General features: G+C 43.4%; 1 protein-coding gene across 9 annotated transcripts in view; it reads right to left on the reverse strand.

Moving 5' to 3' along the window:
- Positions 1-20,380, reverse strand: part of COL4A6 (collagen type IV alpha 6 chain) — a 256,608-nt gene that overhangs the window by 47,090 nt on the left and 189,138 nt on the right. For all 9 annotated transcript variants that reach the window (XM_070603820.1, XM_070603818.1, XM_070603821.1 and 6 more), the window contains 8 exons: positions 15,890-16,024; positions 14,636-14,680; positions 9,397-9,513; positions 6,953-7,021; positions 5,242-5,277; positions 2,040-2,102; positions 1,164-1,199; positions 944-985 (listed from right to left, as the gene is read on the reverse strand). In XM_070603820.1, the coding sequence (XP_070459921.1) occupies positions 944-985; positions 1,164-1,199; positions 2,040-2,102; positions 5,242-5,277; positions 6,953-7,021; positions 9,397-9,513; positions 14,636-14,680; positions 15,890-16,024 (543 nt within the window). The remainder of the gene's footprint in view (positions 1-943; positions 986-1,163; positions 1,200-2,039; positions 2,103-5,241; positions 5,278-6,952; positions 7,022-9,396; positions 9,514-14,635; positions 14,681-15,889; positions 16,025-20,380) is intronic.

Here is a 20,380-nt window from a genome sequence, read left to right on the forward strand (position 1 = left end):
CTGGGTGTAATTCACAAATAAACTGTCCATTACTTTGGCCTCTTCACCCTCACCCTTGCATCAATGAGGAAACAAAACTATCAGTGCCAAGGGGTGAGAAGAATTATAAGTCTGACCAAATGCAGTTTGTACCAGCACTGCAGAGGGAGGAAGCAAGATGGATAAAAGGAAACTGCAGGTTCATGGTTGCCATGGTCATGCATGAAAGGGTGTTCAGAAGAGAGTAAAAAAGGAGTTTGAGCAAGGTGAATAGCCACCCCTCGGCAACAGTGACCAGACTCTAATTGGTCCAATCCTTGCCAAAAGCACAAGCAGAGCTAGTGAAGTCCATGTTGGAACATTGGAAGCTGGATTTCCTCTTCAAAGGCAGTACAGTCTACAAGAGGCAGGCATAAAGACTGGGGAGGGCAAGCTTCCAATCTCCCTCAAGGGCTCTCAAATCACTACACAGTTTGTACAGAGGGAAATAGGAGAATGAGGGAAAGGAAATAGAAGAAAATGGTGAAAGAGAGGTTAAGGACGAAAGACAGAGGAGGAGGAGGAGAAAGAGGAGGGAAGAAGAGAAGGAGGAGGAAGAGGAAGGATGGAGGGAAGAAGAGAAGCAGAGAAAGGAAAGAGAAGATGACACAATATATAAAACACTAGGAAAATACCCAGGAGGAAGGAAGAGGGAATATATTTCAAGACAGTATGTTTGTAAGACATACACACTTCACAGGTAGGAAGCAGGAAATCTACAATATTTTGAAGGAAAAAGACCACAATAACCTATGTGCACATACAGCCCTCAAGGGATCCCACCAGAGGATCTGCGTGGGGTGGGAAAAGCTCATTTCCCAAGGCATAGATCCAAATCCCCTTACACAAGCAGGCACATGTGTATAGCCAGAGATGTTTCTTGGAGCATATGGAATGCAGATTGTATTTTCCAAAATCTATTTACCTTGGCTCCTTTCTCTCCTTGGAAACCTAACCCCATATTCCCCTGGGGCACAGGGGTGCAGGGAGGAAAAAAAAATCAATTACTAAACAAGCTTCAGGAACTTAAATTAGAATGCAGTCTTTTTACCAGAAAGTGTGTTTAACCAAACCAGAATATCTCTGGGAAAACTAGAGTACTTAGTGGTAGGAGGCCAAATACCCCAAAGATAAAGTATACTTACATCAGGACCAGGGAAACCAGGGGGGCCTGGAGGACCCTATATTAAAAATGAAAGGAAAGGGTTAGCACTTGTTAGTTTCAGCCAAAAAAAACTTGGGTATGTTGAGAGTCATTGGAGATAAGTTCCCCACCCCCTTGGCTTTGGTGTAGCAGATTCTAGCTCCCTTTCCTATGATGCCTTTTTTTTTATCTCCTTTGAAATCTCCCCACTGACCTGACAACCATGCTACCAAGCACGTTCATGCTAATGTAGTGAAAACTTCATGAGTCATTCCTTATAATAGGCCAGAAATTTAAAAATGATGATCTTTTGTGAAGCTAAACCAAAGCAATCAGTAGTGGAATTTCATGCACTGGAGAGAGAACAATCTGAGGACAGGACTCGCCCAGAACCACACAGATGACTGGCTCTGTTCTTCTAGGCCAGTGATGGCAGCTAGGTTTGGTATCAGAAAGATAGGTAGGTAGGGAGAGCTGTCCAAGGTGCAGTGTTAAGAAGGATTTTGGAACTTTTTCTGTGTTTAGTGTCAGTGACATTGGTGGTGGTATGATTAACTAGCAGTGCCTGTCATGGGTGAGGAGAATGGAAGGTGGCAATAGATGTGCCAGGTATCTGCCATCCTGGGCTATACTTTAGGTTGAGCTAGACTAGGAGGCTTTGGAAGCACAGAGTGGATGGTCAGAAAGACTCTGATAAATAAAGACAACAAATAGCTCCTTACAAGAGCATGCTTCACTTTAATCCTCCAAGAATGGAAGTTGCCTTTCCCCACTAGGAGGGCCTACCTTTACATAGGCTTACATTTAACCCATGGTCTGGTGAGGAAAGCATTCATGAGAACACTGTGATCACATGGTAGATTTAAGTTGGTCTTACTTGTGCTCCTGGTGGTCCTATGGGTCCTACAGCTCCTGGAGATCCGGGTGCTCCTTGTGGCCCCTGGAGAGGCAAGTTTTTACCAAGATGAAAAAAAGCAAGAAGTATCTCAATAAAAATGAAAATATATGTCCCCAAGAATTGCATGAGAATGTTCATAGCAGTTTGATTCATGATAGTAAAAAATTAGAAATGGCCCAAGTGTCCATTGATACAAGGATTGATAAATAAACTGGGATACATCCATAGAGTGGAATAAATAACAATAAAAAGTAACAAACTACCATATATGAAACAATCTGGGTGAATCTCAAAAGCATTGTGCCAAGTGATAGAAGCTAGACCCAAAGGCTACCTATTGTATTATTCTCTTTATATGAAGTGCTGGGACAGGAAAAATCTATGACGAAAACAAAATAAGAACAGTGGTTGCCTTTGGGGTGGGGTGGGGTGGGGGCAGGCATTGACCAGGAAAGGCAGAAGGGAACTTCATGAGGCGATGGGAATATTCTATACCTTAAGAGGGGTTAGGGTTACACAGGAGTAAGCATTTGTCAAAACTCAGCAAATGGACATTTAAGATTTTTGTATTTTATTGTATGTAAAGTTTACATAAAAATTGTAAACAAATTTTGAAGTCCAGCTAATGATAGGCATGCTGTAGTATTTAGGGGTAAGAATACTGTTGTCTGCAATTTACTTTGAAATGCATCAAAAATAAGATGGATTGATGGATGGATAGAGAAGGATAGATGAATAGAAGTGGGAGGCAGTATGTATAGTAAAATATTAATGGTATAGGTGTTCACTGCAATATTCGTCCAACTTTGCTCTATATTTGAAAATTTTCATATTAAAGTGATGTAAAAAACACAAATTGAAAAAAGAAAGCAAAACAGTTACATTAATATCAGAGAAAGTAGACTTCAAGACAAAGAATATTACCGGAGATAAAGAGGGGGCATTTCATAATGATAAAATAGGTGAATTCATCAAGAAGACATAACAGAGGCTGGCCCGGTGGCACAGCAGTTAAGTTTGCACGTTCTGCTTCGGCAGCCCCGGGTTCGCCCGTTCAGATCCTGGGTGCAGACCTACGCACCGCTTGGCAAGCCATGCTGTGGCAGGCAACCCACATGTAAAATAGAGGAAGATTGGCATGGATGTTAGCTTAGGGCCACTCTTCCTCAGCAAAAAGAGGAAGATTGGCGGCAGATGTTAGGTCAGGGTTAATCTTCCTCAAAAAAAACAGAAAAACAAAAAATGAAGACAGAATAGTCTTAGATGTCTATGCACCTAAAAGCAGAGCTTCAAAACACATGAAGAAAAACCTGACAGAACTGTAAGGAGAAATAAACAAATCTACAACTATAGTTGGAGATTTTAACATCCCTCCCTCTGTAATTAATAGAAAAATTAGACCAAAAACATCACTAAGAACATAGACGATCCAAACAACATTATCAACTACCTTGACCTAACAGATATTTTTTATTTTTTAGATTACTATACACCAAACCAGCCGAATGAATACATATGCTCTTCAAGTGCATATGGAACATTCACCAAGATAGTTCCATATGCTGGGCCATAAAACAAAATTCAACAAATTTAAAAAGATTGAAATCATACAGAATGTGCACTCTAACTGCAATGAAATCAAATAATAGAAAGATATCTGGAAAGTTGCCAAATATTTGGTAATTAAACAACACACATCTCCGTCAGTCAAAGAAAAAATCAGAAGGGAAACTAGCAGTAACTAGACTTATTGTGGTGATCATTTCGCAGTGTACACAAATATGGAATAAGAAGAGAAACTAGGAAATATTTTGAACTGAATAATAACAACAGTACTAAAAGCAAGATGATGAAATCTGAAGAGAAAGATGGCATGGAGATAAGTACGGCCCGATTAAACTGGGGGAGCAGTAATAAGGTGATATGTGCTTAGGTAGGGCATGGAGAGGCTAAGTGAAGCAGAGCCTTAGACAGGAGGAAGAGAAAGTAGGGGTTCAAAGCTTCCTCAGGAGTGTATGATAGTAGAACATTGCTTTGACTGTAACTAATAACCTGTGGTCTCCTTACTGATCACAAATCACTTAATCAGCCACCAACTGCCCTTCCCCAAATCTGACTGGTTTATTTATCATGCCTGTGTAGACGAACACTGTACCTTTGTGGGCAGGGAAATGAATCTCTAAGAGACGCTATGCAGCAAATACAATGGATGTCATCCCACAAATTTAGTTAACACACCATCTAAGCCAGTGTTGTTTAGCTCTAGAGGACCTGTACGCCCTTGGTCCCTATTCATCGCTGTTTGCATGTGTGCTTGCATACATCCTGTTTATTGTCTACAATTTTTCACACTACTCTCTCTGTTTGGAAAGCCTCCTCCCACTGCCAGCCAGCCTAAATATCACCCACACTTCTCAGAGGCCACCTTCTCTATCTTAGATATAAAGTCTCTGATGATATATCCTTAGGCGGACAGCATCTCTTCCTTGAAGCTGTTGTGGAATTCCTATGCCACATTCCTACTAGTGTTTCACATTCTGGGGGGTTGGGGGCAGAGACTATGTCTGCATTGTCTCAGGGGTCACTTGTAGCACTTTGCTGATAGTAGGCGCTCAATATCTGTTCTGGAATGAAAGAAGAAAGGAACCTCAATACAGGAAAAAAGGAGGAAAAAAAGCGCTTTTCTTAAGCCACTTCAAAGGCAAGTGATGACAATGTGGAAACTGAAGGAAAAAGAAAGCTTTTATTAATAAAACTCATGGCCTTTCATGGACTCAATATTATTAAGAGTCTCTAAAAGGAACTTCTATATGGAATGCCTTTTAAAGCAGAGTGTTCTGCTTCTTTTGTTTTACCCACAGCACTCTGAACACACAGAAAACACTTAGTAAATGCCTGCTGAATGAAAGGCAACATTCTTTCCTAACACATCCCAGAGAGTATGTAGGCCCCTGGCCTAAAGGCCTGAAAGCCTGCCTGCTGTGTAACTTGAGGTGGACAGTCCATGGTCTCAGTCCTTTCTCACCTGGAAAATGTCAATAGCATGACCTACTCTACCTCAACTCTATGGATTTTCCTTGAGAAGTTCTAAAAAGACCTTCAAACACCATAGAGAAGAATGAAAAAGGACCACCAGTAACTGTTGACTAAACATTGAGAGCTCAACACATAAATAACTTACAGTGACTCCATCCAGTCCGGGCAGTCCAGGATCCCCCTGAGAAACAGACAAAGACCGGACACGGAAGAGATTAATAAATTAAGCCTGTGGTATTTCATAGATAACTGACCTAAGATTCCTGGGCACAGAAACGCATTGCTCAAGCTTGGGCCTCCTCTGTCAAGGTATTGTGTTTTAAATAATGCATGAATTGAAGATATTGAACCATTTACTTTTTCTTTTCCTAAGACAAATCTGGACTCTAGGAGACACATATTATAGTCTTGGTTAAACAGGATTTCATATTTTAGTTGGATTAATTAATTTTCACCTTTGCTAGGAAGCTATCAACTAGAAACCGCTTCTGTGAGCTGGTGATTTTTCTGTTCCTTTTGGAGGAAAAGCAAAGCTACCTTCCCCGTGTGCCTTCATCCCCAGAGAATCTGTGCCCATATGTATACAATGCAAATCAGACAGTTCAAGGGAGAACCAACAGAGCATACAGTCTCTGATTACGTTTTAATTACTTTGCAGCATCTTAAGTCACTGTATGAATCTGTAATATAACCATCTTGTGGAAATTGCTGTGTTCCACTGGGTCCAGGGTCTCTTTGATTTTTGGCAAAACCATTTAATCAATGTTAGCTATGACAATGGCCATATTTTGACATCTGCTTGTCTTACCCCACTTGGCTTACGGTCAAAAATCAGCTCTCTGCAGCATGGAAAGAGCACTGCCTGGGTTTTAGCTCTTCAGTAAACTGGCTGTGTGACTCTGAGCAAGTCACATAGCCTCAGTGTACCTCAGTTTTTCTATCTGTAAAATGAGCAACGTGAATCCGACAAGCATGAAGTCCTTTCCGAGTCTAACATTCTATCTTCTGCTAAGGCATCTATAGCCAAGAGCCCAAACCCTGTACTTTCTCCAGTTCTCAGCCACCCACCCCCATCACTGCCTTCCAAAGTGATTTCCAATGTTCCTGGCTCTGTGCATGGATGGAAGACAGAAAGGAGCCAGCCTCAGCTGAGTGAGCTCAGGTGCATTTTCCCCTCCGAAGTTGAGCACATAGATTCCCATCTGCTACCAGAGAAACGATGGGTTCGCTTTCCACTTTGCAAGGGAATAGGGTCAATCATTTGGCACCAGCGTTTACTGGGGGCCCACAGGATACCAGGCAGCATACACCGAGAGTACAGTCACAAGAATACAGAAGGTTCTTGTCAATTCTGGGAAGAGATGAAAGTTTCCAGCAAGCTGCCAAGTTGATAGGCAACTTTTGCAGACAGCCAGGGCCCCAGCTAGGGTGATGGGCTGGTGTGCAGGTACAGAAAAGGGTGGGGCTGGGATTCTGGCCTGGTGGCCATGCTGAGATGGGCAGAAACATACACAGTTTCAAGCCAAGGTATACAGACATCAAGGATTCTAGAGCAGACAAACAGTTTCTGCCTCCAGGAAATGTCTTGGCTTCTCAAAGAAACTGATACCCATGCAAACTGTTTGTTTGCTGATCTGTCTCCTAGTTTTGGTCTAGATCCTACAAAGCAAATCTCTTTGACAGTATGGTTGCAAACATTTCTGTCAATGTTTCTACCACAAAAAGTTCCAGATCCTTTTTAAATCCAGCTTGCTCTGCTCCTTAAATAGAGACACAGATGCTAGTTCTGGAAATGTTTTTATTGGAGGCGGCACCCAATCCTGGGGAACTCAGTTGTCTGCCTTAGAGGCTCTTACCTTCATTCCTTTGAAACTACCTTGGGCAAAGACAGGTTCACCTTTAGAGCCCTTCTGACCAGGAAGGCCCTAAGTAAAACAAGAAAAACTTGTGAAGAAATGCACACATACACAGTTTTATTAATAGTATAATCTAATCAGATAGAAGATAGAGCATCAAGAGCCTGAAAGTATGTGGCTTATTCTATGGCAGAATTGGCTGTGCTAAGGGGTAAAGTTCACCCCCCAAACAGGTGCTATGTCTCAAAGCTGTATGCCTGCTTCCCCAACCCCCAAATTAGAAGTCTGGAAAGGGATTAGAAAGTTGGAGACTTGAATCTATTCAGGGCACTGATTTGAACATCCACATATAATACACATGTCATTCATAAGCCTATAGCTCACCTGTTCCACCTCTCATAGGTATAAGTCACTGATGTGGCCTTTGTCTAGGACAGAGGTCAGTGAACTTTTTCTCTAAAGAGCCAGATAGTAAATAATTTAGGCTTTGTGGGCCATATCTGGGCTCTGTCCCATATTCTTCTTCTCTTTTTCTCCACAATCTTTTGAAAACACAACAAGAAGCCACAGGTCAAAGGTCACATGGGCCAGTTTGCTGACCCCTGGACTAAGAGATATCTACAAAGCCATCTCTGTCTTGTGTTTCTACCATACAACTTCAGCTTCAGCTTCAACACCTGTCCAAGAGGCTGGTGTGTCTCACTGTTAACAGGGAGAACAATTCAAAGTATGCCCAACCCGTCTATCAACCAGACTTTTTACTGTCTCAGGGGCAGATGCTGGCTAATGTCTGCTATATGTTGTTCTCCTGGGGAAAATCAACCTCCCTACACCTAAAGGGAAGTCAGGATGAGTATCGGGGGTAGGGCTAAGCTCTAGGGATGGAAGCGTTAATTGAATGATGTATTCCCTGAGCTCAAGGATCACAGGTGTAATAAAAGAACAGTGTGGTCCCAGAAGTACAAACTATTTTCTTTCCTAACACTTCCTGTTTCCCCTTATTCTTGTGGCCACTACTTTCATCAAAGAAGCTTCAAAGAATATCCACTCAGGATTCAGCAGGGTTAGTAAGGTTCAGTTTAGTAAAATACACGCCCAAGTTCCTATTTAGGCTTAAGGGGAAGTTTAGGGAGAGGATTAGGTTTTACCCTTGTCCTTTGCCTGTCAGGAGATGTTTATAACCTCAAGATTTCTTTTCTCTCTCTTGGGGGAAGCATATGGTTACTTCTCTAGATTTCCATTCTCTTAACATAGATGTGATTTATTCTCCTCCCCTGTTGCCATGGCAGTGTTTGGAGCCCTTTGTGACTCATATAGCTCATACTATGTTGGTAATAGATCTTTCTCCCCCCCCCCCATGCTACATATTGGTTTGGTCCTTAGATGTCAAGGTCCTTTATGCAAATCTGGAGCTTGTGCTTTGTCTGTCTCACTCTTTCACACATATCCCTAAACCCACAATGTGGTCACTGAAGGCAATGGTGCTGCTCTTCTAGTAAAATGCCAATAAATTCATGTAGCTATAGAATCTGTCTAATAGATAGTGTGATTTCTAGCTAAATATATCATATCAGTATCCTTATTAGTTTAGATTATTTCAAGTGAGGCTGAGAATGGGCTTGAAATGTGTTATTTTTCTCTTTCCAGCCACTTGTAAAAGCAGCCTTGCAATGGCATGGTATCTATTAGAGATCCTTTATATCCAAATATTTGAGCCCTATCTGGATGAATTAAATTAAATAAAAGTGGTGACACCGAGATCAAATAAATGCCTTATCAATCCCAGAACCAAGGGTTATGATGTGGAGAGCGTGGGCAAGGGGACAAACTATGTCAGTGTATAGTAGGATTTCTCAGCTATTTCTCACTTTGCGACAGTTTGGAACAGATGGTTCCTTGATGTTGGGGGGGGCGTGCTGTCCTGTGCCAGTAGTATACCCCCAGTTGTGATGACCAAGAATGTCAATAATAACTGTCAAATATCCCCTGGGGGAGGGGGACAAAATCACTGCTAGTTAAGAATCACTGGTATAGATCAAGCTTGCCAAGTCCTCTGAGTCATTGTTAGTGCTTCCATGATCCCACATAAGCCTTCCAAGTACTATATTTGCCAATATCGTCTGATGTGGGAACATGTCAAAGAGCCCAAGCATGTACTTTGCCCTGAAATTTACTACAGTCTTTTAACAATCTTGCCAACTCTGAAAGCATCATGAAAAAAAATAAACCCTAAGTAGCGTAGCATGTGTACACCCCTCTGCAACTGGTATTCTTCTTTAGACTTTTAATGTTGTGGTGCTGCCAGCACAGACTTCTGCACTGGACAAGGGGCTGCAGTGGTTGCCCCACAGATGCTTAATGAGATCCCCAGAAAAGCAGAAAAAGTGCACATCTGAGAACAAGCAAAGCCATTTGAAATAATGTACAAAGATCTGGCAGTGTACCGGTGGTCCGAGAAGCCCAGGGTAGCCATCAGGGCCTGGAAATCCAACAGCTCCTTGAGTTCCATTACAGCCATCCAGGCCAGGTGGGCCTCTGGGCCCTGGCTGTCCGGGGTGGCCCTGTTTAAAGAGAAAAGCAGGTATCAAGTCAGCCACAGGACTCTCAGTTACTCCACAAGCTCCACAGTGAGAGAAGCCAAGTATGCTGTCAAACTCTGGCTCCTTGTCCACTCCTTTAGCTCCATCACCTATGCTCTCATAGCTTTCCTATATACTCAGGTGTATGTGGCAGATGACAGCTCAATGTTTCCTCCCAAAAAGATCAATGCTTTAATATGATCCAAACTGAAACCAAAGGAAATCAAGCATGAAGAGATGGGATACACAAGGTACTGCAACTTCACCTTCCCTGAGTACAAAGAGGTACTAAGATGAGGCCTAGCTGTCTGGCAGCTGAACTGCTACCAACAGGGAAATCATGCCAGGCCTTGGGATTCCTCAGAACAGACTGGAACCTGGCAGCCTGGCATGGCTTTCCGTATTGGAAGCTCTGCATAGGCAATGATGCTGGATTTTGGTCAACAGAGCAGAAACGGTTTCCACAGCATCACCTCTCCTGAAAGCTGCTTGGTCAAAAATAAGCAAGTCCTGGAAGAACCACACTTTGAATCTTAATTTATCATTATCACATGTTAGGCTATGGAGCAAAGAGATGAACTGAAAGACCAGAAATCCAGACAGGTCAGTAAAAAACCACCCCCCCCAGTCCTTTTTAGAGCCAAGTATATATATTTAATGATTTGAGGGAAACTCGCCATGTGTTAAAAAATAAACTTTTTAAATTATTAGAGGAAACAACTTTTTGTCAAATTCTTATTGAGAAAATGCTCCATAGAATTCTGTTCCATTTTCATTGTTATTATAGTTGTAGGAGATAGTCTGTTAATAAGAAAGTATGAATCTAGACTGCTCGACTCACGTAATGCTAAGTCCAGAGGACTGGTCAATAAACTTATCTTTGCAATAAAGTTGTTGCAATCTGTGCCTCTCCAGACTCAGGTGATGATTTTTAGTTGCACTGGGGAAACTGAGAGAGCTTACTAGAGTGATCAACATTTTATTACCAAATGAGATGGCTATTCTTGTTTTCTCTGAAGATCTACGCTCTACCTTCCCCAGATCTGTGCCTTGGAAGCCTGACCTCGATGTACTGTACTGCCTAGGCTCCCTTTCCCTCTGTCTCCCAGTTGTATTCAGCCACTGGGAGACACAGGCAGAAGATCGGAGAGCAGGAAGAGAAAGAGCACAGGTTATTTATTTCGCCCATGCACTCCCCCGGCTATATTTCTGGCAATGGCCACATTTCTCAGCAGTCTTAGCTCCTGTTGGGAAGTCCAGTATCTTACAGGGCCCCAGGTCTTACAGGGTCCCACTATCACCATTCCTTATTGCCCCTTTGGGCCAAGGGGTGGTAAGAGCTTTGTGTTAGTTGCTTAACCAGCCATTGTTGTTTCCCTTAATCCTGCTCACACGCTTTAAATACACCTTTCACCCAACTCTATTCAGTTAACTCCTTCAAGTGTAGTGTCTATTTCTTCCTGGGATTCTGATCACCACTGTAAAATGTCCCCGCCAAACTTGCTAGGGGTTATCTCTCAGCTGGGTATCAGGGATGAATTAAGGCAAGACAGCAGGCTGGCTCTGTATTAGGGATCTTCCTTATTCCTTGGACCTTGGTTCTGTTTGACACCAAAACCTTTGCCTGGATTCTTACCTCTTGGTATTTCCATTTTTTACTTGGGGCCCAATCCTTCTGTAGTTTTCTTGCTTGAACTTCTGATATCTCCCACCTGCAGGATTCCAGGGGTACTTGTTCACTCCTTCCTACCTTAGCTGAATTCTCTGGAATTAACCTCTGACCTCTGACTTAGACCTGTCAGCCCTCTCCTGTCCAGTTGACACCATGACATGGTGGATAAAGCATGTTTTGAGCCATTTAGATGTATGTTCCCATCCCAGCTTTGCAACTCCCCAGCCTGAGCCTCAGTTTTCTCATCTGTAAAATGAGACAGATAATACTATCTCATGGGGTTGTTGTTAACAGTAAAACAAAATTAAGATTTTTTGGTAAAAACTAAACGAGACTAGGTTTCTTATGTAGGAGCTTAATAAATGGTTAGTGTTCTTCTCCCAGGAAAGTCAGCAAGGATAAGCCACGGGCTGAGCTCTGCCTCCTCTCAATTCTCAGTACCACAGCATTTCTAGCATACTGCCGTTTCTGGGTATAGCTAATGATTTTACATATGTGTGTGCCAGCTCTCCAAGAGAATGCAGCTCTTTGAGGGAGGAAACCATGGTTCTACCTAACCACAAGGGGCTAAAGACAGAATAGTAGGATCTGCTGTATTCCAGAAAAGCTATGTTCCTCAGAACCCAGATTTCAAAGGAAAAGTTTCAATTTGGTGAGTGGTACATGTTCCCTTTGAAGATATAAATCTGGTGTGTTCAGTTACAAGTCTCTAGCAGGGAAATGTTTGAGATTGACTCCATGGTAAAAGCTAAACATAAATTGCAAAGGACAACTTGAAAACTTCTGCTTCCAACTTATTTGACCTGAAAACATTTCGATAAACATATATTTCTTGTGGGTGCCAAGAGCCCCAAATCACAGCTGTAATATCATTAAAGCCACAGCCCTACCAGCCCTACTCTACGTTGTTCAGATGTTGAATATCTTGATGAATGCTTGTTTGTTCACTCTCTCAAATGGTTGTTGTGCCCCTTAGTGCATAGTCTTGGATGATCATGAAATGACTACTTGCTCATTCATGTTGAAACTGTCTACAGCTACATGACAGCAAAAATGGAAATTTGGAACCAACCCCAGTGACACATGTTAGCGATCAGCCAATATTAAGAGAGGAACCAGATTTGTGGAGTGATCCAGTTTAGTAAAATGTGTTGGGAAAGCTGATGGTTTCAATAAAATTGCTTAATAAGTGCTGCTGAGAGTTGAGCAAAATAATTAGTCTGACTGGGTCTGTGTTTTTCTCTGTCTGAGGGAGTCCTGCCAGTCTGAGAACTGCTGCTTTTATAGGTGCGAGAGGTTGGAGCTAGTCCCCCAAATATTTTTAGAGTTCCTACTATATGCTGAATTCATCCCTGAGGTCTTTGAGGCCTCTGAGAGGAGCAGAAGACATACTCTGTGCTTTCAAGGAGTTGGATAAGACTATCACACAAGACAATCAATACCATGGGCCATATGTAATACGGAGCTAGAGCATGTGAGACAGACACCAAGGACTCCTGGGAGATTAGAAATGGAAGGAAGAGGTAACCAGTGAACAGAAGATGCTCAATAAATACATATCGAATAGCTGGGAGAAAGGGAAGGAACAAGGGAGAATAATTTCATGGAGTAACTGAGGCTTGGAGCCTGAAGCTAAAGCAATTGAAAGTCAAAAGAAAGCATACACAACCTTTGGTCAAGGGAAGGGCCAAGTGAAAGGCCAAGGGAGTGGGGACTTCTACTGGGAGCAGCACACTCATTTGGAGGAGTCTGGGTACCTGCAACTCATTCTCCCAAGCAATGAAACCCCAAAGGAGGTGATCAGTTCCTGCAAGGCCTAGGACTCTCTTGGCTACAAGTTGGAGGCAGTAGTGTCCAGCTGGACTCTGGGGCAGGTTCCAGCTCAGAACTGGAATCAGCCTCTGTACCACAGGATTCACTTCCTTCTAGCCCCTGTTAAAATAGACTGTAGGAGGAAGGGCCTAGTCGATCTGCAGGCTCCAAATCTCCCACTCATCTTCAGTGTAGCCAACTCCACAGGATGAATGGAAGGGGCAGACTCCAGTTTGCTAATTTCCCTTACCCACTGGCTCCCAGAAGATACACACTTTGAGTGGAGACTCTGGATAACATGGCCATGGGAACACAGCCATGAGGATGTCACAAAAAGACAGCCAACTGCATCTACTTATTTCCACAGTGGCCCATTTCCAGGCATTTTGAAGATTCTGCAGGTGAATAAAGTGCAGAAATCTGATGGTTGATTTGTTGATATATATAACAAATACAAGATAAGTGAGCCTTCTATTCTCCAAATCCACAAATGTATACAAGATCTGGGGGGAAAATGGATCAGATGATAATATCTTTGAGGGCAGAGCCATATGCTTTTTCTGTATTTCCATAGTAGATTCCTAGCACTTAGCGGGATCTCATAAAATATCTATAGATTGGCACAAAGACACAAAACCCCTTCCCTGATACTAGGTGGTCATTTAGTATAACACAAGAAGTTGTTAAGTCTAGGGTTTACCAAACTGTGCTTTGATATGGTTCAGCTTTGATATGGTATCCTTGTTGGAAGGATAAAAGTAGGCTCTAGGACCTCCCTCAAATGCAGAAGCTCCACTTTTTCCTGTTCTATATGCTGAGCTTCGACACAAGATTTGCTTCTTCTCTTAAACAAGGTTGAAAACCACTATTATAGACAAACACAGCCCAGGCCAAAGATTAAAACATAGAGAAATGCTAAAGGACATAACTAAAAAGTGATAGCAGCAAGTTCCAAATACTGTATTTTAAACGCTGGTGAAATGTTACCATGGAATCTCTAGTGGTGGGATAAGTAAGGATACAGAGTGAAAATGGAGAAACTAAGGGATTGAGCTGGATGGAGTGGGAAAGCTCCAAACTCCCCACTTGTCTCCAGCCAAGCCAGGTCCTCAGGATGAATGGAAGAGGCTGCCTCCAAGTGATTTTCGGAGTAGTCTCTTTGTAAAAACTAAAGCGAAATTCACTCTGAAATGAGATAAGCCTAAAGGGAACATATTATTGGAAATAAATGGATCAAGACATCACTAAGTATTTTTCTAATTTCATGTACCTTCTTAATTTTCTAATGTGGCACTGTCTCCACACTTCAGAACCAGTCCCTCATCCCCAGTTAAAGCTCCCTTCAACCCACAAGACCTAAATCATTTTGGCTAAGATATTGATGGTTTCTTATGCCTGCGCATGTCCCTGCACCCCACAAACATCTGATTTAGTGCTTCCTGAAACTGAAGCCCAGGGAAACTGTGTGTGACCACTGCCCTTCAAACCTTATCACACACATCCCAACACTTGATCTTGAGCATGCTTGCATGAGACAGGATGTTGCTAAGGCCAAAATGCTTGAGCTATAAGACAGAACCTAGAAATGGTATTAAAAAGTGCCTCTGTGGACACACTCACCGGAATCCCATTGATCCCAAGAAAGCCAGGAACTCCCATGGGACCCTAAGAAAAAAGCAAGGAGAGGAATGTAAGAGACAATCCAAGTGATCTCCATTAGATTCAGTGGGTTTGTTCATGCAATTCATGACCTAACTTGTTAAGAAGCATTTTGTACTTCCCTCTCCACATTGCATCGCCTTGCTCCCTACTCCAGTTCCAAGTGATCCTTTGCCTCTACCTAAGGTCTTGGACATGTCTGTGTACTGAGACCAGTTCTTATATTAGGCAATGTGGTGTAAGACCTAAAATAAAGGCTCAATATTACATGTTATCTTGACATCTGATAACTGATGAAAACTGGGGGTCCTCAAATGGCCTAACCACAAGTTTCCCTCTCTACTCTGCTCCCATAGATAAGGTCTGCTAGGCAAATGACCCTCCTTATCAAACAGACCAGGTCCTGAGTCGTGGGTTTCAGTTCCCTGCTGGCCCAGTGAATTATTCAGACAAGCCAATCACATCCTCCCTCAGGAATCGAGGGGTACCTCATCCTCTTGACACTATAAAGTCTGCCTCCCAAAGTCCTTTCTGGTTCATTCTGTTCCAGAGTGCAACCCCCGTGTGGCCCTGCATGGTATGTGGTGTCCTCCTCCCTGTTCCTGTGAGTGTATATGACTGATAAACCTGTTGTCGATCTCTTCCATTCAGTATCAGGTGTCATGTCTTCAGCCATCCCCAGAACCCATGGGTGGGAATCCCTCTCTCACCAATGGGGTGAGTAGGAGGTGATTAAAATTGTCAGAGAACATAAACTGAGCTGTTAAACTCAGCTAGCCAGCACCATGACATGATCAATCTCCTTTCTTGCATCTCTTTCCCTATATTTATGGCCCAGATTGCTTCTAAGTATTCTGACCCCTTGTTTCCCGTTCTCCTTGCTTAGATTCCTGACCTCTCCTGCCCAGCTGATTGGACTTCTGACCCATGCCCAGTTCAAACCCACATGACTTCCTATCACAGTGAGTCTGCTTGTCCAGCAAACAGCTAATACATGCACTTTATGGCTTGCTTGCCATGGGAATCTCTCCAGAAATTAGCTGATCCATTAGCAGCACATTACCTAGCCTTTCTCTTATTAAAGTATGTATCCTGGTACCAAGGTATTCAGGATTAGCATTATTTCCACAAATGAGCAGAACTGAGATTTAGAACCTTTCACCTTCATTCTTGTGGCCCACAAGTCAAAGGAAAATCAAGCTTTGATGCTCTTACCTTATCTCCTTTTGGTCCGTATGGTCCCAGAGGGCCTGGGGAGCCCCTTTCTCCTTTCAACCCTGATAAACCACTCGGGCCAGCAAATCCTTGAGGACCTGTTGGGCCTTGAATTCCAATTGGTCCTGGTCGCCCCTAAGATGGACAGAAGTGCAATTAGTCAACAGAGGCCTTAACATCAACACTTCCCATTTTCCCATGCACAAAGAACACTATCATCACTTCACTAAATAATTTTGGCTTAGAGATCTGTGAAGCATGCCAAAGTTCCAGACACAGATCAGAAAAGGCTATTTTAGGGGCTTCTAAGCTTATTTGGACAGAACATATTTTATAAGCACATTTAATAAGATTCATGTGCACCAAGATCCTTCAATTTTGTACTTCTTAGGAGATTAGTTATTCAGGCTGGATAATATTGTCCTCTTCCTAGTTAATGCCAGGCCATCCATCAGATTGTCAAAATAGTGAAAGAACAGAACACTGGAGAGCATCGTGACATTTTATAACTCACATCCAAATGGCCAACCACACACTCTCAGTGAAATCCAGAAATGGCTGTGCCTAAAGAACACTACCTCAGGGGTCCAGAGAAAGGAGAACCCAGAAACCCATGGGCTGATCAACCTGTCAGAGCTCATCTTTGTTGGCAGATCCCAGGACTCCATCACCGCAACCGGAAACAGGTGCTCACAGGGAAAACACACACACACACACACACACACACACACACACACACACACACACCTGTTTATTTACTCCCTTCCTCTCTCTCTTTTTCCCTCTACCCCCACCATCTGTACAGTGTTGAATATGCAAAATCCAAGGAACCTGAGAATATCCATTAAGTATCAATTATGATAGCAAGAGGGAGCAGCCTGAGGATTTTGAATGCCCTAGTTATAAAGTGTCTGTGACAATTAAGTCTGAGAGTTCAGGCTGACATTTTAAAGCTGACCGAGACAGAGAATTAACCTCAGTGGGTGCAGCACAGGCAGGCTAGTCTATCATTTAGAACAAATCCCAGTAGGGACTGAATTTTCTTGGCAGAAAAATGAAAACCATTAGTAATGTGCATTACCTCTCAGAGAACACAACACCGTACCAGGTAGAAAGCCTATTTTCATAAATGCTTCCCATCTCTACCTCTCGGCCCCTTTACTGACTGTCCGCAATTTCCTACAGATCTATAAAAAACTCTGAGAAAAGCCCATTAAATATGCCCTTTCATATTCCCCTTTAAGATCTACTTTTTAAAAGGCTGAAAGCAAGACAGATGCTGTATGCGACAGCTAGCCATGTACTGGAGATGCAAGTGGCCACCAGCTGTGTGGGGTCTTTGGAGTAAAATTTCCAGTGTCAATCAGGCCCACGAAGACCTAGGACTCTGGCAAAGAAGTAAATGATGTTCTTCCCAAGGAGATGCAATTCTCTGGGGGCACCACACACCACTCAACCTTCCCCAACACCCAACATGCAGCCTATAAAGGATGCCTGGCTGCAGACTGCTTAATGGGCTTATTGCTGGGAATGATGGGGTGGGTGGTGATCTTTCACTTTTTATGCTCTTACTTCCTGCTGGAATTTTGTTTACAATGATTCTGTTATTTATTATCTTGTAAATTTTTACAAAAAAAATACATACACATATATGAAACTAAAAAGAAAAAGAACAATACTTAAAAAAAATAGTGCTAGGGTGTTGTTGAGGATTAACAAAGAAGTCTAAAACATGGGCCTAGCTTTCAAGACTAATGTCCATAAAACCATAGCAAACAGTACAGTTCCGGAAGAGAGCATAAGTGCTGCAGGAACGCAAAGGAAGTGTTGGCCACGGAGGGTTTGCGGAATGTTTAGCATTCTGTCCATGCCTGGGGGGAGTCATGGGCTACACTGGAAAGACTGAGTGGGTCCCAACTGAAGTGGGCCTGGAAAGCAAGGCAGGAAAGTTGAAGACTTCATGTGGTAGGCAATAGGGAACCCTGAGAGGTTTGGGGACAGGGGAGGGATGTGAGGAGGCTGTGTTTCAGGGCTGAAACTCATCAGGGAGCATTCAGGAGAACATGTGTGTGTCAGCATGAGGCCAGGGCAGCATGCCTGAGGCTGGAACAAGGGAGACAGATAAGAACCAGCTGTTAGGGGAGGAGGAGACTGGTTGGTGGGAGGATAGGGGGCAGGAGGGGTTTGCTGAGGCCATGTTATTACTAGCAGAGAGGATGCAATCAGGGCTCTGAATGCTTGACCCAAATCTGAGCCCTGCCCAGTGCTTTCCTGCATCAAGGAAGGGGAGGTGGAGAGCACGATAAACCATTGACCAGCTACTGAGAGAGCAGATTATGGTATGGCCCGTTTCCATCTTGCTCACATCACTCGAACCTGAGCAGTCCCTGGCATGGGCACACGGGCTGGCACACTCCAGCTCTGGTGTCTTGCCTTTGTGAGCACACGCTCAGCAAGAGTAAGCAAGGAGACTCAGGAGTGAGGCAATTCTAGGGCTGGACTTAACAAGAGATCTGATTCCATCCAGAAAAGGCAGGGTTCCATGGCCCACTCCCTTTCTCTTGGCTGAGTGGGCATGCTGAATTTGCCACAGTTGTATAGCCGACTCCTCCGTTCCTGCCAGAGGACTTAAAGTGAGCCTCTTAAAGAACTCATAGATTCTTTCAATTCTAATTCCTTTTCCAAAGAGGAATTTGAAATGGCATCCCTCGGAGGAACGTGTACTGGCCCCAGCTAGAAACCTCTCAGACTGCACTAAGGGCCAGAAGCAGGGCCTGTAGGCTGTCTCAAGGCCTCTGAGGCACTGCTGGCCCTGTGTGGTGCCAGGCCCTTCTGGACCCTGCAGTCATAGGATATGAGACAAAGAGTCTTCCCACCCACTGAGGTTCTTTTTCATACAGTGGCACAGAGCATCATGAACTAAATGAAGATGGCAAAGGAAAATAATGAGAGAGACATGTTTTTTGGGGGGGTTGTTTTGTCAGCCATCTTTAGACATGCTTACTCTTTGCTTATAGCTGTATGATCTTTTATCCTCATCTCCAGTGTACAGGGTTTCTGTCACAGTGCCCAGTGTACTGGTGAAGCTTAATACTAAATCAGTGATGAACTGCTTTTTTGTTGTTTTCCTCAAAAAAAGCTATGAATGGCACTTTTCATACTGGCCAGCAGAGGTCAGTCTGAGAACACAGTGGCAACATGAGCAGGTGGGTGTGTGGGTCTCTCCCACTACAGAGAAAAAGAAATCAAACCAGTGACAGAGAAGTCATAGAATGTTCGAGCACGAAGGGCCCTTAGAGACCATTCCATTTAGGTGCTATTTTATACGTTTGCGAAAAAAGAGGCAAAGTGAAGGGGAAGGACTTGTTTAGGTCACACAGCTAGTGAGGAATGGTGTGGGACGGGACTTAAACCAGACCAGTGTTTGCCAGTGGCAGATGTCCTAGGGGGTCCTTGAGGCTGCCTCCCCTCAGCCCCGGCCCGCCTCTGAGACTGTCCCCATCAGTAGGCTGCAGCAGCCAGATGCTCACACATCATTTCTTTCTTCCTAACTCTGATCATTTCACAGAACCAATCTGAAACACCATCAGTTTGGACTGCTAGCAGAATTTCAATGGGCTTGGACCAATGCCCTGTCCTGATACATGCCATTTATTTTGGCAAATAGACCCAGACAGGGCAGAAGGGACTCCTCCAAGTCTTTCCAACAAGCTCTCCTGCCTCCATCTGCTCAGGATTTTAAATACGCACATCAGGGTCTAAGTCTCAAGCGAATGAGCTGGGACTTGTGCCTAAGGCCAGGATCTGCAGGCTCACAATTGCAGCCCAAGCTGGCTGCCTCCTGCTGACTACAGAAGGTTGGGGTTAGCATGCAGTTTAAGGTCATCTTAGATCAGACCACACCCACAACCCCCACCCCAGATAAGTGGGGTAACAGACCCAGAAAATGTGTAAGAATATAAAGTAGTACACACATGCAGAAATAGCATCTAAGAATCTTAAAAGCGCATGTCTCAGGTTAGGTAGGACTGTGAAACTGAGAGGGGGTTGACTTTTCATTACTAGGCCCCTTTTTGTCTTTTCATCCCTCTCTCAAGGTTCCAGTGTCCTTCTCCTATAAAATTAAAATTTATTCCTAAGAAAGAATCTGAAACTCATTCCCACTGAGGCATAAGTGACTGACAACAACTTAAAGCTGTACTTCTCCCCAGGGAGATTTGTATTTTAATGGAGAGCAAAGCATCAAGCTAGGGGATGCAAACGATATTTATGAAGCAAAGAAGGGAAAAGGGGTGTGCATAGGCTTTCCTAAGGACCCAGCTATATTGTAGGAGGTGGTGCAGTGCTGTTAGGTGGTATCATGGTGCAGGCTCTGGAGTCAAACAGACCCGGAGTCAAATCTCCTTATTGCCATTTAACAGCTATGTGACCTTGGGTAAGTGACTTAACCACTCTGAGTTTCTAGGACTTTGAGCAATAATAGCTCTGGTG

The sequence above is a fragment of the Equus przewalskii genome, chromosome X (assembly GCF_037783145.1).
Source record: "Equus przewalskii isolate Varuska chromosome X, EquPr2, whole genome shotgun sequence".
NCBI lineage: Eukaryota > Metazoa > Chordata > Mammalia > Perissodactyla > Equidae > Equus > Equus przewalskii.